Raw genomic sequence first — 17,358 nt, 5'->3', positions numbered from 1 at the left:
TACACATAGAAATAGTATGTGGTGAAAAGTTAAGGAAATGTTCAAACATTTGTTGATAAGTTATAATTTGATCCAGTTTTTTTTTTGCATTCTGCCATTTTGAATTTTCAATGGAATCATAGAAATACTTAAATAACAATAAATAATTAGAAGAAAAACATCTGTCTATTAAAATGTCTGCAGACAACGTGGTTAATTCTCTTGCTCATAAGTTATGTTTTCAGACTAGAGATTGGTATTTGTAGTAGTAGTCATTGTTTATGTTTCTGTGTTCTTTCTTACCTGCATACAAGTGAATTTCTTGCTGAAATTTCATAGTGATAGCCTTTATTAACACAAATATATAGTCTCTTAAGTATACTTGTATAGGTCTCCAGTTTGTCACTGGTAAAGCCAGTGTAATTCTGCCTCTTGTAGTAATAATAGTATTACAGTTTGCTACTATTTAATTGCGATAGTAACTTCAATAAGTTACAAGTTGTTCAGGCCAAGCCAGTTGCAGTACTGTAAGTTTTGAAATGTACTCTTCTTATAGTTCTGAGGCAAAGTTTTTGAGATTAATATTTACAACTTATATATGTAGCCAACTGTAAGAATTTAAGAATGTTCTGATGGAAAAAATGGAATATTTTCTAGCTGTCTAACCTGTCACCATCTAAAGTTTGGTATATTAAATATATAGTTTAATTAAAGCTCACCTATAGTTCTATTTTATGGGTTTTCGAAAATGTTTTTATATCGTTTTTCATATTGTGTCCTTTTCTGTGTACTTAGGTTGAGTGGAGTGTCTCCATTCTTGGGTGAGACAGAACAAGAAACTGCAGACAACATTACTTGTGTATGCTACAGGTTTGACCATCTGTACAGTGAAGCTACACAGGAAGCAACTCATTTTCTCATGCACATATTCAAACGTACTCCTCAGTAAGTTCACTTGTATCTTTAGATTATTACCAGTTTTTACATTTTATTTAAGATTAAGTTTTTTTATATACATAAATAGATTAATTGAATAAAACTTGATGTATGAGGAATTAGAAGGAATGTCATAACTGCCATTCCCATAGTTTAGTGAAAAGATATTTTAACAAAGTGATTTAAGTATTTACAGATACAAGGATTCCTGATTGTGTTTATAATTTAATTAATATATAAGCTTAGAATTCAGTTAAGGAATGTGTCATACAAATAACATGCTATAAGTATTTCATATACGATTAGCACTGTGGTGTGGGATGGAGATGCAGATTTTATAATAAAATAATTAAAGTACAAGCAGTGTAATCTAGTGGGGTTCAGCAAATTAATAATGTAATTTATAGTTACTATATAAGCCAAATATGTAAAAATGGGGAGCGCTACATCATCTCTGGTTTCAATAAAAGGTGAAAGACAAAACAAGTAAAACATAGTTTCCTTTTTTGTGTGATTTAAGACTTGTTTAGCCTTTTTTACATTGTGAGATGTCGATTTATTGTAGTACTTATGAAGACAAGTCCACCTGTTGGAATTCCTCAGATTTTATAAGGTTTTCTTAAATGTCACTTACCACCATTTTTTGTGTTGTGTGTCTTTATCATTGTACATGTTTGGTAATCCTATTTTTACACCTCCTATGAGTGGGACTGAACTTGGAACACATCAAGTATCACTTTATCAGTCTAACTAGCAGGTTTATTTAATAGTTAATGCTAGTAAAGCACTTCTTAGTAATTATGGTTTATTGTTGTGCTTATTTTCTTAGACTGAACTTGACTGTTTGATGTCATGAATATGACTTTTGAAATGTCTAAAGCTGAAAACATTATACAAACAATGACAGAAAAAAATGAATGAAAATTATGATAATAAACAAGTGAAAAATTAGCAAAGATGTATCACAGCAGCAGTTAAGTTGGCCTAAGTTATTGTGTATGAGCACTTCACATAGTATTAGTGTAATACAAGTTGGTCTAAGCTATTGTTTACAAACACTTGACATAGAATCAGTGTATTACAAGTTGCTCTAAGCTACTGTGTACGAACATTTGACATAGCATCAGTGTAATACAAGTTGCTCTAAGCTATTGTGTACGAACACTTCACATAGTATCAGTGTAATACAAGTTGATCTAAGCTATTGTGTACAAACACTTCACATAATATCAGTGTAATACAAGTTGATCTAAGCTATTGTATATGAACACTTCACATAATATCAGTGTAATACAAGTTGGTCTATGCTATTGTGTACAAGTATTTTACATACGATCATAATTTTACAACCATTTGTTTGCTACAGGAAACGACTCACAGTAGAGGAGTGCCTTGAAAATAAATGGTTGCTACCTTCTGAGTTTATGATTAAGAAAAGAGAACAAGCTGTCTTTCTGTCCCATTGGCTCACCAAATTCTCGGAGAAATTCCATTCTGAGAAGCAGTCTGCTACACCTCAGAGGTTGTTGAACATTAGTGGAACATCTCTTCCAAGGTAGTAAAATATTTATGTATATAAAGATAAATGTGTGTTTCTTTGCATTCTATCTCCTCTAAGCCAATTGGGCCAATCTCAATTAAAATTTGTTTGTAAACACTATGAACTATGGGGAATGTCCCATGGGAGTGAAAATTGAAATTGATACAATAGGCTGGAAGTAATTAACCAACATGCTTTACAGAATAGAAATAGGATTAAGTTCAATTTTGACTTCCTTGGGACATTTTCCATAGTTCATAGTATTTATGAAAGTTGCTGGATTGTTTCTCAAACAGCCATGGTTTTCTCGTGGTCAAAGAGGTATAGGGTGTTCAAGGGTGAAGTCACCTCAAAATCTTTATTTGTTGGTAGATGGAAAGCAGACTTCAAATGTTGTTTATGAAGAAGCTTTGTTATAATTTTAAAATTCTAAAGTAAAGTTTATGTTATTACTTATGAATATATGATTGCTTTAATTGAGTTTAAACATTCCTTATCATTTGATGGGTATTTCAGTTTATATTATGCATGGGGTAAGAACTTACAAACATTTTTCTTTGCTGCTTTTTGGTGATTATTAATCACTTTGTATCATCAATGAAGTTAGGAATCCTTATTAACCATAACTGTAACCAGAAAACAGAAAATCTCAGTATTCATAGTCATCAGTGTGCTAATCTGTTCTTTAATAACATTGATCACTGGATACCTGTACATAGAGTTTATTATAGGATAAATTCTGTATTATAGAATGATGAAAATTATATTTTGTCTGTCTATATAAAGAACTTTACAAGTTATAAAGAATATAGTTCAAGAAATATTATGACCATCAATTTTATGAAATAACAAAACTATCTCATATGTTACTTTGTAATGTGAAGAAAGTTCTGTTATACCCAAATCAAGTAATATTTACATAAGAAGAGAAAGTCTGGTAAGAGATTGATATTATTTTCATAAATGTGTTATTAATACAAGGTAATTTATTCTACATGTTACTGTATTAAAGAGAATGTAAAATATTATTTGGATATTCTTCGTGGCTGCTTATTACTGGGAAACTAATGGAACAATTTGCTACCATATCTAACACTTACCATTTGGGTTTTCCTGGGAGGGACAGAGAAGAGTTGGTATTCTACTCTGACCCCCCCCCCTCCTTCCTCTTTTCACTGTGTCATTTTCTAGATGCCTGTTTATCTTCCATATGCATTGAATGGGGTTGAATTATTTTGTCTTGGTGTCTCACTTAAGTTTAATCTCTGTTTAAAAGTTCAAAGGGAAAAAATATAATTCCTTTTCCCTTATTATATAATTTTTCTATGAATGATTTGTTTGTTTTTTTGTCCAGTAATAAAGTTTTTTGTAATACAAATGCTATTCACATTGGATGTTAAGAATTCTCTGTAGTTTAATGTTGCTTCATTTTCTGTTTAAAACATCTACAAGAGGTTTACCTAAAACTATGATGACGCTGAATGTTACAAGTATTTCACCCGTAACATGCAGGTTGAAAATGGACAGATACTTTTGGCAAATAAATAGATACACGTTTGCAACTGAAATTTATCATGAAGAATTAAAAGTTTTTTGGGTTTTTTTTGAAATTGTAATTATATCTAAACTCACCTGGCTGTATAAATCAAAGAACTTTATTTTATAGGTCTTTGTTCCTAGAGACTGGCATATATGAAGAACTGTAATCTCTGTGCTCAGTGCTCATCAGGTAAATGTGACTATACAACTTAATGTAGTAAACTATTATCTTAAGTTTATTTTTATTTTTTCGTATCTAAACTTTAGCAGATTGGTGCTACCTCTAATAATTACAATATTTCACTGTGCTTGTTTGGGTTAATACCAATTCATAAAGAAAATACATTTAGTGTTGCAACACCAATTTGTTAGAAATTTAATTGCTGGTAATATGGTGGTACAACTCAGTTCCAGTTGAAAAGTCATGACAGTTCTAGAGTAGTGTAACACAACTGTGGTAGAAAGCTCTTAATTGGCTTATGTTGGTGTAACACAGTTCTGGGGTACATTTATGAAGTATTTTGTTCATATTTGTTTATGAGTTGCTAGGTTCTCAATGTCTGGTATTTATTGTTTTAATACCTTATTTATCTAAGTTATGCTTTTTGAACAGCACATACAAGTTTGTTTGGCCTGGCATGACCAGGTGGGTTAAGGCGTGCGACTCATAACCCGAGGGTTGTGGGTTCGCATCCCCGTCGTACCAAACATGCTCGCCCTTTCAGCCGTGGGGACGTTATTATGTGATGGTCAATCCCACTATTCGTTGATAAAATAGTAGCCCAAGAGATGGCAGTGAGTGGTGATGACTAGCTTCCTTCCCTCTAGTCTTACACTGCTAAATTAGGGATGGCTAGCACAGATAGCCCTCGAGTAGCTTTGCATGAAATTCAAAAACAAACAAAACAAACATACAAGTTTGTGTTTTATTATTTCTTTTTTTTTCTTATTTATTCAGTATGAAAAAGTAAGTGATATGCATGTTTTCTAATATATTATGACTACAGTATATTCTGATGAAGTTGTTGAATTATTTTTCTTGTCTCTAAAAACATATTCTAGTATTAGTGGCTGTACAAATACACTTGATATTGAAGACACTGTTCCTTTCTTTACAGTTTCTGAGATACTAAGCTTAATGTCTGCTTGTACAGGGTGTTCGGAAAGTCGCTGTGCACTTATATATTTATTAACAGACATGTTTAAATATAGAATACAAGAGGTAAATATGAATGACAATTACAAACAATGTTGAAAGTGAGCCCCGTTGGCATCAATACAGGCCTGGATCCTTCTTATTTTGTTTCTAAACACCGTTATCAATTGTTGGCTTGAAATAGATTGAATAAAATATGATTACAAAACTGCACAATGACTTTCCGAACACCTTGTAGCACAGATAAATACATTTTGTGAGGATAATATATTCATATTTTCTCTATACTTTTGGCTACCCTTTAGTATAGTGTGGTCTTGAGTCACCAACATCTGTACTACCATATAACTTCACAAATATGTTACTGAAAGCTGGTCTTTTATTATGATTTAAAATTGGCACTAGTTACACAAAGTCTCTTAGCTGTCTTAATGTACATTACAGGTTAATTGATACACAATTTTGAGACACAAAATATGCTTTTGTAGATTCATGATTATGTAATACAGGAGAACATTGATGGTGTAAAAAAGACAGTTTTGATATTTGATATATATTTGTTTGTGATTAGATACTGATTTTCTCATTGTTCCTTATTTTTTTTCCAGGTTTTTTGTGCAGAACCAACAGTGATCTGTGTATTTTTGCCTTTGTTTAAAACAATTGTTCTAATTTGGCATGATGTAAGTTCTAGCTTTTACAAATAACCATGCAAATAATGGGCAAATAATATTAGAATTTTTGTTGTAACATTGTTTCTGTAACATGTTAAATATATTTAATATTTTATTTCTATTCAGTTCCATCAACAGGAAATTATTCCCCACTGTAATATTTCTTTATCAGGGCAGCTGTAAAGTATTGATGGGAAAATAATTTGGAGTTGAAACGTTTGATAATTGTTGAACTTAGTATTTTTAAATTATGTTTTATTCTTCAAGTTTCCTTTTATTCACTGGTTTCTTTTGTGTACTTGCATTCTAACAAAATAAATTATTGTGATGAAGAGTGGGTTGTAACTAATGTTTTAATAAACATCCTCACACCTACTAAGTCTAAAACAACAATTGATACAAACAGGCTGTGTACACTTACCAGACTAAATTTAAAGTAAACAACAAACACAAACTGTCAGTCTTGTAATGTAAAATAAGTACATAATTTTGTTTGTCATAAGGATACCCTAACGGACAGAATACAGAAAGCAGTTTTTGAAAGTACACTAAGCCTAACCAATTTTTTTTTATATAGATAACATTTGAACCACTATTGTGTTCATTTAATCCTAGCTGGCACTGCCTGGTGGTTAGGGAGTTTGACTCGAAATCTGAGGGTCACTGGTTCGAATCTTTCTCCCACCAAACATTCTCACCCTTTGAGTCATGAGGGCATTATAACATTATGATTAATCCCACTATCTGTTAGTAAAAGAGTAGCCCAAGAATTGTTGGTGGGTGGTGATGACTATCTGCCTTCCCTCTAGTCTTTCACCACTAAATTAGGGACGGCTAATGCAGATAGCCCTCATTGTGTAACAATATTGAAATTGATATAAATTAAAGCCAAAACGTTTACAATGAGAATTTTAAAAAATGTCCATTTCTTGTCATTATCATTACCATTAACTCATAATGAAAAATTTCTACAGTCATAGTTTTCAAAAGCGTTGAGGATTTTCTATATATCAGACTATTTTATAAGTTTTTCTTTTAGGAATGTGTAAAGAATGAATCCTTTTTAAAATATAATAATTATATTAAAATCATGCTTACCCAGAAAGACACTCACAACTTACCACTTGTTATTAAAACAAATATTGGCAATATTAATTCAACATGATTTAGTGTATTTTTACACCTTATTACTATGAGAAATTTTGGGCTTTAATATGAATAGATGTAGTCATTAGGTAAAAACTTTATATTTTCTCTGAAACTACCCAAGGTAATAATTAAGACATATTTTTGTTTCAACTTTATCATTGATAAAGTATTTGTGAGAGAGCCCTAATAAAACTTTCGAGAAAGATAGAAATGGTTTTGTTTTAACATTTTGACCGATTGTTGTACATTTAGGTGCCATTTTTAAATGCATTCAACACTGATATTTAATTTGATAACTCTAACTGGATACCGGAAGAAAAATTCATAGATACACTTTTGTTTCTGATTATTAAGTCATCAACAGATGGCACTAGTATACTACACAAAATTTCTTAGGGTAGAGGAGATGACACGGAAATTCTCGATTGTGCTATTTTCGAAGCAAGCAAGAAATAAATGATACATAAATTTTTAAAGGTAATTCCAAATGCTTGGACTTCAACGTGTAACTTGTTTATCATAACATGTAAATAATAGACTATAAGTTGAAACCCAAGAAAAATTATCACTTTATTATCATTATTTACTAGCCTAGCTTCTACGACAGTAATATTCTTCTGGGTCAATGATCCAAGTTCACTCTATATTAAAACTCGTGGTTCGTCAAGAAAGTAACATTTTCAACAACTATGCAATAGTTTTATTTAATATTGTAAACTGCATACCGATAGACATTTGTTATTTACACCATTATATATTCATACGTAGGCTTCTGATAGTGAACATTTCAATCACGAAAACATATATTTTTGCACCGTGATTTCTTCGAGTTCGCTATCATAGTGCTGTAACAATCGAAACATCCAACCATATATATGTACATTTAGAGAGATAGAAACAGTTAGATGAGTACTTCTACTACTACATTAACTGTAAGTAAATTATCAAATCAGCAGTGTAACAACAATGAAATTGATATAAATTAAAACCAAAACGTTTACAATGAGAATTTAAAAAAAAATGTCCATTTCTTGTCATTATCATTACCGTTAGCTTATAATGGAAAATTTCTACAGTCATAGTTTTGAGGCTTTTCTATATATTAGACATGATCCAAACGCAATGGCGAACTAGATATCAACCACGGAAAACGAATAGAAGGTTAAGAATTGAGTGCTTAAACCCACAACATATACATTCTACTGTTTTTGTTGTCTGAAAGCCAGTTATGGGAAAATAGTCACTTTAAAGATAAGACGTAAAATAGTCTTGTGGTAAAAATAAGCCATTCTATATTTCTACAATTATAAGACCTCCAACCTTTTCAGTAAGTATGTGTGTGTTTTTCTTATAGCAAAGCCACATCGGGCTATCTGCTGAGCTTACCGAGGGGAATCGAACCCCTGAGTTTAGCGTTGTAAATCCGTAGACTTGCCGCTGTACTTGCCAGGGGCTTTCAGTAAGTATCGCTCATTACAAAATGACGTTCCTAATATTTGTATATTAAAATAACCTTGTAGTAGAAATAAGCTGCTCTCTTTCTACTTTTGTAAAACTCGGTGGATCAGCAGTAATCAGTGATGACGAGAAACCCACTTGTTGAGAAATTTATATGCAAAAAACGGCTCGTTTGGGCTGAGAAAACACTTTACATAGAAGAGCGAACAACGTTTCGACCTTCTTCGGTCATCGTCAGGTTCACAAAGAAAGAGGTAACTGACCGGAAGCTGACCACATGTTTGAAAGGGGTTGTGTAACTGTGTGTCGAAATGTAGAGGGCGGTATTAGATGTTTGAATATATAATTTTATTTATTATATTAATATAGGTATAAAGGCGTTCCTTTATATTGGTTTATTTTGGGTTTAAGTTGTTGTATAAGTAAGGCTTCTTTAATTTTACGTTTGTTTATGTTTGTTTCTTTATTTAGTATTTGAGTGTTTTCTATGGTTATGTTGTGTTTATTTGACTTGCAGTGTTCGAAAACGTGTGAAGGTGACTTTTTATGTTCTTTGAATCTGGTTTCCATTTTTCTACTTGTTTCTCAATATAGAAGTCGTGGCAGTTATCACATTGTATTTTATAAATAATGTTGGTGTGGTGTTTGTCAGTGTAGTTTTACATAGTATAGACCTCAGTTTTGTGCCGGGTTTTGAATAAATTTGGTATTAATTGGAATGTCATATTTTGTTACTAATTTTGCCAAATGTTGGTTATTTGTTTGCTGATGTCGGGAATATATGGTATACAGCAGTATATGATTTCGTGGTTTTTTGATTCGTGAGCTGTATTTACTTTAGTTGGTTGATTTTGCTTTCTGTGTAGGTGTGTGCGTATAATGTTTTCTACGGTTTGTGGAGGAAACTTATTGATGTTGGTGAAGTATTGTTTTATTTTGTCTAATTCATCGTTAAGTTTATCTGGTGAGCATAGTTTTATGGCTGTGTTTATTTGGTTTCTTAGTATGTTGAGTTTTTGTTTTGTTTCATGTGCTGAGTCCCAAGGAATGTATAGTCCAGTATGGGTGATTTTTCGATGGATTTCTGTTTGAAATTGTGTATCAGTTCTTGTAATTTTGAGGTTAAGAAATGATATTTGATTGTTTTCTTCCTGTTCACATGTGAAGTTGATGTTGGGATGTATAGAGTTAATGTGATTGAAAAAATTAAGTATGTGTTCTGTAGATTTGAATCCCGCAACCGTGTCATCTACATATCTATACCAGTATAGTGGTGGATGTAATGCTGTGTTAATTGCTTGTGTTTCAACTTGTGTCATAAAAATATTGGCTAGAACTGGTGATACTGGGTTGCCCATGCTTAGGCCGTTTGTTTGTATATAGTTTTGGTTGTTGAACATGAAGTTTGTCTTTATCGTGGTGAATTCTATGAGGGTTGCTAACTGGTTACTGGGAATTTCTATAGTTGGGTTAGGGTCTCGGATATAGAGTTCTAAGGCTATCTTGCAGGCTTCAGTGGTTGGAACTTCTGTAAAGAGGGATATAACATCGAAACTGGCCATTAAGGCTTTATGATTAAGTTGATTTAGATTAGACTTGAAATTAAAAGAGACTTTGATAAATGAGCTGGCTGATGTTACATATTTGGAGAATGCCCATGCTATGTATTTACCAAGGTTGTAATTAAACGATTCATATGTGGACATTATTGGTCGTAATGGACAATCTGGTTTATGAGGTTTGGGGATGCCGTATATTTGCGGTGTGCGTGAGTCGGTTTTACGTAGGTAGGAATAGAGTGTTTGTGAAATTGTGTTGGCTTTTTTCATTTGTAGTAGTAATTTGTTCAGTTGCGTCTCGTGTGTCTTTGTTGGATTTGTGTGTATTGGTTTAAATTTGTTCGTGTCTGATAGGATGTTATTCATTTTTTTGGATGTATTCATTCGTGTTCATTATGACTATAGCGTTACCTTTATCTGCTTTTAGAATTTTTATGTTTTTGTCTTGTTTTAGGTTTTTTATGCAATTAATGTCTCTTTTTGTAAGGTTGTTTTTCAGTTTTCTGTTTTGTGAAATTATGTTGATGGTTCACAGTTACACAACCCCTTTCAAACATGTGGTCAGCTTCCGGTCAGTTACCTCTTTCTTTGTGAACCTGACGATGACCGAAGAAGGTCGAAACGTTGTTCGCTCTTCTATGTAAAGTGTTTTCTCAGCCCAAACGAGCCGTTTTTTGCATATAAAGATCAGCAGTAAGTTTCGGACCTACTATGTTAAAATTCGTGGTTCGATTCTCCGCAGTAGAGAACTCAATGTGGCTTTCCCCGAAAGAAACTATAACTCTTTTACAGAAAAAAAAAACACACCACATTTGCTATGCAAAAAAGACGAAAAAAATTGTTTTTAATAAGGAATGTATGCACTAGCTGTCCCGCACTTTGGAACTGATAGGCTACTTGGAAAGGAGCTATTCAACAGCACCCACCATCGACTCTTGGGCTGCTCTAATAGAAAAGTTACTCTTATAACGCACTTGCTGTCATAAAGTCAGAATGAATTTTTGCAGCAAGGGAGCGTGAACCACGGACATTTGTTTTCAGAGAACGGGCCTATAAATCAAAACCATGCCCATTTTCTGGTAATTTGGAGCTTGGAGTAAACATATCGTTTTTCATATAAATTATAATGGACCTACAGTTCTACGTTTTCATCTTAAGAGCCTATTGGTAAGTTTAGGGACTTCCAATGCTAACATCTGAGGTTCGATTCCCCACGAAGAGCAGAGTGCACACAGTTCGTTGTGTAGTTCTGTGTTAAAACGACAACAGCGGGAGCATCTAAGGTGTCTATTTGTGAAAACATACTTACTTTTTAAAAATTACAAATCACATTTTATTATACAGCTTATTTGTAGCTTGTTTTAAAGTATGTAGTAGCAATTTAAAACCACGATATTGCATCAGTTAGCATGTTAATAAAAGAAATTAACCATTGGGGTTAATGACATTATAACCATCCTCTCTGTAATTTAATGCGAATATTTTTTTAAAGACCAGTAATCAGGTTGTTGTTTAACTTACCAAAATAAACATATTGATTTGATTCCCACGTATTTGTAAAGTGTTGCCAATGGGTTTTACACGTTTATGATATCAGCTGCACAGCAGCGTAGCTATAGGAACCATACGAAAGCTGTCGGTAACATTTGTTTCATAGCAAGGTAACTAACTATACAAGGTATAGTTTGCCCTTGCAGCTGAAGTTGTGTACGTGGAATTTACATGTAGAAAAAAACAACAATATTTAATTACTGCTGGCTTTAATAAATTATGAAAAAGTAACACACAATAGTGATTAATACCTGATCACATTTATGTGATTAGATTTAATACATTATTTCATATAATTTTGATTTTATTACCAGAAAGCAGTTACTGTTATGGTAGCATTTCTTTTCACCTAGTCACGCGCATGCATATATACAAAGTTTCTAATACCTAAAGAAATCCAACCAAACTTTCTAGGTGTATTGGAAATTAATTGAGTTTTTGAATTGAAGATTCTTTGATTTTAAACGTTTTAGTAATATATACCATATCAGGATACAGATAGTTACAATTTTTAAGGACTTTGTTTATTTTTTTTAATTTCGCGCAAAGCTACACGAGTGCTATCTGCGCTAGCCGTCCCTAATTTAACAGTGTAAGACTACAAGGAAGGCAGCTAGTCATTGCCACTCACCGCCAACTCTTGGGCTACCCTTTTACCAATGAATAGTGGGATTGACCGTTACATTATAACGCTTCCACGGCTCAAAGGGCTAGCATGTTTGGTATGACAGAAATTCGAACTTGCGACCCTTCAATTAGTTGCAAAAGTTAGAAATGTTTTATAGGTCTCATTATATAAGTGTGAAGTTTCAGCGTGAAAGAAAAAGTTAAAAGATATTAAAATAAGTCAAAAAACAGTAATTTCTTCTTTTTGTTGAAGATTTGAAACAGGTAGTGAGAAAAAGGAAGAACATCGTGAAATATATTTCTAGCAGTGGATATTAACCTGAGCTAAGGTGTGAACCACGTAACACATATATTCATCTTTTGTGAATAATATTTGATATTTTTAATGACTAATTGCTCTCCACAGCTAGAAGGTTACATTTGACCACCCACTTTCTTTATTTCAACTGGACAAGCAGCACTATCTTAATTTAAAAATGATCCATTATGTGTGTATGTTAGCTTTCATCTTCCAGACATAAATGGCCCGATTACTGTAATTTCTGGTTGTGTAACTTGAAACTGACCGAAGGTGTACGTGGACTATTTTGTTTCAGAATTTTTGCTCCAAATGTGGAGATAAAGAAAAAAATGCCACTGAAATAGGGCACATTTTTTCTATACTTTTAGCTTCCATCACCCAGAGTTGGCTGGTTTAATCACACAGGCCTGCGATGATTTCATTGTCTTGAAATTTTTAGGTTAGACTACTGTTAATTCCTGTGTGCTGAATATGAAAATGTTATCCGTTTATCTTCATCAAGTAAATATTTCTTCACAAAACGCCATATGCATTTTTACATTTGAGGAATCAAATCAGTATTGAAAACGGGTCACCTTTTGTTATGCTTAAAATATTAACTGCCACTGGCTTATAGATTTCTCCAGGTCAATCGCGACCCGAGAGTCTGGTCGATTCTTCGAGAATCCAAACATAATAATAAAAATGTTCACTGTCGTAAACGAGGTAATGATTTGTTCTAAGTAAGAATTATTTCTTCTTCTTCCATATGTGTAAAAAATCCTTACGTGACAGAAAAAAAAGAATATTATTTTCAAAACTTCCGTAGCTGGATTACAGAAAAATACGTTATTAAGACTAAAACAACATTTATGAAGTTTAAATTCACAGGCCACTGTTATCGCAATTCTTTGTACGATAACTTAAAACTGTGCGTGTGTTCTGAAATAGAGTACACTTCCATGTATTTATAGGCTTTTGTCTTTGAATTTAAATTCACGAATACTTAATTATCTTAATAAATCAATTACGATCTTCCACAAAGTAGGGTACGCAATGAGCATCTAATGAAGTCATTAGGGATTTAATAACAAAATGAAGAAGGAAGGGGGACATTATCTAATACTACCCTCTATAGAAATTTTGCTTCTTTAACGGCAGCCTCTAACTGGTTATTATATTTAAAAAAAAAAAGAAAACCAAGTTTCCCTTTTTTATTTTAGCTTCCCAACTTTTACATTTTTACAGGGTATGTCTTCTTATATTATTTGACACGTTTTTGATATCACGGATTTATGACTGATCCCTTTCTTTACTTTTAAGTTGGCTACCTTTTGTACACGTAAAATGTTTTGACCAGAGGCAATAAAAAGGTAAGAACACTTAGCACACTATGAAACACTTGCTTTTAAAATACAATATCACTTCCTCTCTTTTTCTCGCTGAACTTATCTAACCATGTATCATTATGTAAATATTTCTATTCCCACGGTAAAACATAGTTCTGTATCAAACTCCTCTGATGTAACAGCTTCCTCTCTCTCCTTCCCCGTGAGATGTAACAATAGCTGTGAACAAAGTACGCAACAAAATAATGTGATTCCTTCGCAGAACCATCTAATCTGAAGACTGAACTACGAAGCTCCCGTGGGCTCTGAATCATGCCACTTCTAAACTTTCCCGCCTTTCTCTTATGATAACCTTGTTCACACAGATTCATCCGTCGCCACTCCCACTCCGATCCCCCTGTATGTGTGACCATGCCTGTTGTGACAATGTAAGATCATTTTTCATTCGAAAACGTTTTGTGAGAATGGCTAAATACCACCGGAATATCCCGGACCACTGTAAGAGCGAGATCTAGATGGCTGACGGCTTAGAAAAGATTTGCTTTTAGAATTTGTATATTTTCGTATATAATTTGACTTTTTCTTTCTTGTGGGTGGACGAGGGAGAAATTCCGTCCATGCATGAGTTTCTAAACAGTGTTGGAACGCGACGGACTGGACCATTTTTCTTTCGGAGTCGGCTTAGGTGGACGGATTACACGAGTCAAACGTGTTTTGGTTACGTTTTCGTATTTTTTCAGATAGAAAAAGTGAACTGCGCTGATCGTTAGTTATGATCTGTGACATTCAGTAAAATATATGATCTGTATTGTAGTCGGTCCGTCTTATATGATTCAAGCTTGTAATATGCCGTAAAGTACAAAATGTTTCGGTCGTGTTGCCGACTAAACCACACTTGCAACAATACACATGACGAAAGATGAAATAGCCACCTAAAACGAAAAGAAAACTAACATTCCCTTCGTCACAGTTTTAATCTTTTCTTAATCCTTCTCTCTGACTTAATTTTGCTGTTGCTTTATGGCTTCTGTGAGTAATTCATTGCATGTACGGCTTCTAATAACTTTCTGTTTGTATCATTTTACCTGAATACTATTGAACTGATGCACTGATTCCGTCGAATCTCCTGTTTCTTTACAGTCGTTTTGTTTGTTTCTTTTTGCTCAAGATGCAAATTTTAACATTACATTTTCATTTGAGAAACGTATTAAATCAACGTGGAATCCAGTAAAAAGATATTTGTCCAAATATATTATATATTTAAAATAGCTAGTTATTTAGCAAGGGTAAAAACGACCAAGAATCACAATTAGTTTTGAAAATGGGAGCCGAAGGAATTAAAATTCTTTTTTATATAGAAAATAACATAATACGTGTTATTAAACTGTCTAGAATAACTTGGTTAACGTACCCCCTGATTTAAAAAAGTGATATTTCTAATTTCACACCATAGTAGTTTGGATATCCAGCTTTAAAACATATAACAAAATTTGAAGAATTTTGCCAGTTAAGAAAATAACTTTGAATTCGGATCAATTTTAACAAAACTGAAGTCATGCAATAAATATTTGAAAATATATATTTGACACTTCACTTTTTGTTAATACAGTTCATTAGATTAATAGATCGTACATTGAAATTCACGCTAAATAGAGAGCCTTTCCCCAAATTACATCACTTTAGCTCGCAAAATACAGGCACGATGTAAGTTAGGTCTAGTTTTTGTTCCCCATTTTATCGTTTCCTATGCACATGTATAAGGAATGGGCTAGGCGTAGCCCATTACATGGTTTTATGCCATACTGTGAATCTGAGAGAGCATGGTTTGCGTCCCGTCAGTGGTGTTTCTAGGATGGTTTATTTGGGGAGCATAAGGGATAAGGGACAATGTTTATTAGGGGAGGGTCAGCAGGAAAATTAAAACGTTAAATTAAAACATTAAAACGTGTATGTTTTCTTATAGCAAAGCCACATCGGGATATCTGCTGCGTCCACTGAGGGAAATCGAACCCCCTAGTTTTAACGTTGTAAATTCGAAAATTTACCGCTGTCCCAGCCGAGGACCTTTCATTCCAGTGAGAGTAATAATACAGAGAAACTGAGAATATTAAATTATTAAATCCTATATTAGGCGGGAGAACTCTCCAGGGGAGGTCTGCTCACATATAACCCCGGTGAACACGTACGTCCCTGCGTCCCTTTGCTGCAAATTCGCGCTTAAAACTTTGTGTGAATTACAAGAACGACTGAAAAATATCATTACACTGCAACTAAGAATAGAAAATGGGTGCTGTTGGCTAGCCTTCCTTTCTTTACTTCTATTGCAAAATTAGGAACGGCTGGCACAGGTAACCCTCGTATGGCTGTATGGAAACATCTGAAAGAAACATACTGCTATGAATACTTTTCTTTTAATTTACAGTTGCTAAATACAACTTCAGTCTGGTAACGATCTACTTATTATACGCCCAGCATGGCCGAGCGCATTAGGCGTGCGACTCGTAATCCGAGGGTCGCGGGTTCGCATCCCAGTCGCGCTAAACATGCTCGCCGTTTCAGCCGTGGGGGCGTTATAATGTGACGGTCAATCCCACTATTCGTTGGTAAAAGAGTATCTCAAGAGTTGGCAGTGGGTGGTAATGACTAGCTGCCTTCTCTCTACTCTTACACTGCAAAATTAGGGACGGCTAAAGTTTCTCCTCCTGGTTGGGGGTTGTGCGGTAGGCTAACAATCTACTCACTTAAAAAACCAGCCTGTTAATGAATCCGCAAGCGATTGCGGCCCTATGTTCCTTCATGGAATCAAGAGGCATAATATTAAATAATAAAATAAAAACTTATTATATCCCGAAAGATTTTTATATGCTAATCTTAGCCTCCAATCACTCAAATCTACGGATTCAAAAGCAAATTTTCTTAAATAACTAAACAAATATAACAGTATCACTTTCGCACAAGGCTAAATAAAGAGCTATTCGCGGATAATTGTTCCTAATTTTGAACGGATAACACCACCATCAGCTCTTAGGTATACTCTCATGTAGTGGGAGTTTGCCATCTCTCTTATAGCGGTGGAACATTGTTAAGTTTACGGACTTACAACGCTAGAATCTAGGGTTTGATTCCCCGCGGTGGGCGTAAGAGATAGCCTATTGTGGATTTACTCTAAAACAAGACAATTACACAAACTTATAGTGTATCTACTGATCTATAGTAAGAAGTGTTTTTTGGTAATATCTCGAACCCTTGGATCCACAGCCCAAGTCTATTAATATTTACATCACGTCCTGCTTGTCTAATTTTGATATTTATTAAATACTGGAACAATAAGCGGCCGAGTGTTGCACAATAATATAGAAGGTTATAGAAAAAAATATTACTACTGACTGCAAATTAAATGAAGTAAAATCGACGAACATTTGACTGTTGTTTTTGTTTACATACATGACAAACTGGCCCGGCATGGCCAGGTGGTTAAGGCACTCGACTCGTAATCCGAGGGCTGCGGATTCAAATCCCCATCACACCAAACATGCTCGCACTTTCAGCCGCGGGGGAGTT

General features: G+C 33.8%; 1 protein-coding gene across 13 annotated transcripts in view; it reads left to right on the top strand.

Moving 5' to 3' along the window:
* LOC143229017 (protein Obscurin-like) overlaps positions 1 to 6,158 on the top strand; it is a 207,836-nt gene extending 201,678 nt beyond the window's left edge. For all 13 annotated transcript variants that reach the window (XM_076460653.1, XM_076460652.1, XM_076460649.1 and 10 more), the window contains 4 exons: positions 775 to 924; positions 2,282 to 2,470; positions 4,122 to 4,184; positions 5,759 to 6,158. In XM_076460653.1, coding sequence (XP_076316768.1) covers positions 775 to 924; positions 2,282 to 2,470; positions 4,122 to 4,161 — 379 coding nt within the window. In that variant the 3' untranslated portion in view covers positions 4,162 to 4,184; positions 5,759 to 6,158. The remainder of the gene's footprint in view (positions 1 to 774; positions 925 to 2,281; positions 2,471 to 4,121; positions 4,185 to 5,758) is intronic.
* The last annotated feature ends 11,200 nt before the right edge of the window (positions 6,159 to 17,358 follow it).

This window comes from Tachypleus tridentatus, chromosome 10, assembly GCF_004210375.1.
Source record: "Tachypleus tridentatus isolate NWPU-2018 chromosome 10, ASM421037v1, whole genome shotgun sequence".
Taxonomy (NCBI): Eukaryota; Metazoa; Arthropoda; class Merostomata; order Xiphosura; family Limulidae; genus Tachypleus; species Tachypleus tridentatus.
The sequence above is the reverse complement of the archived record's forward strand: the minus strand, read 5'-3'. Positions and strand labels throughout refer to the sequence as shown.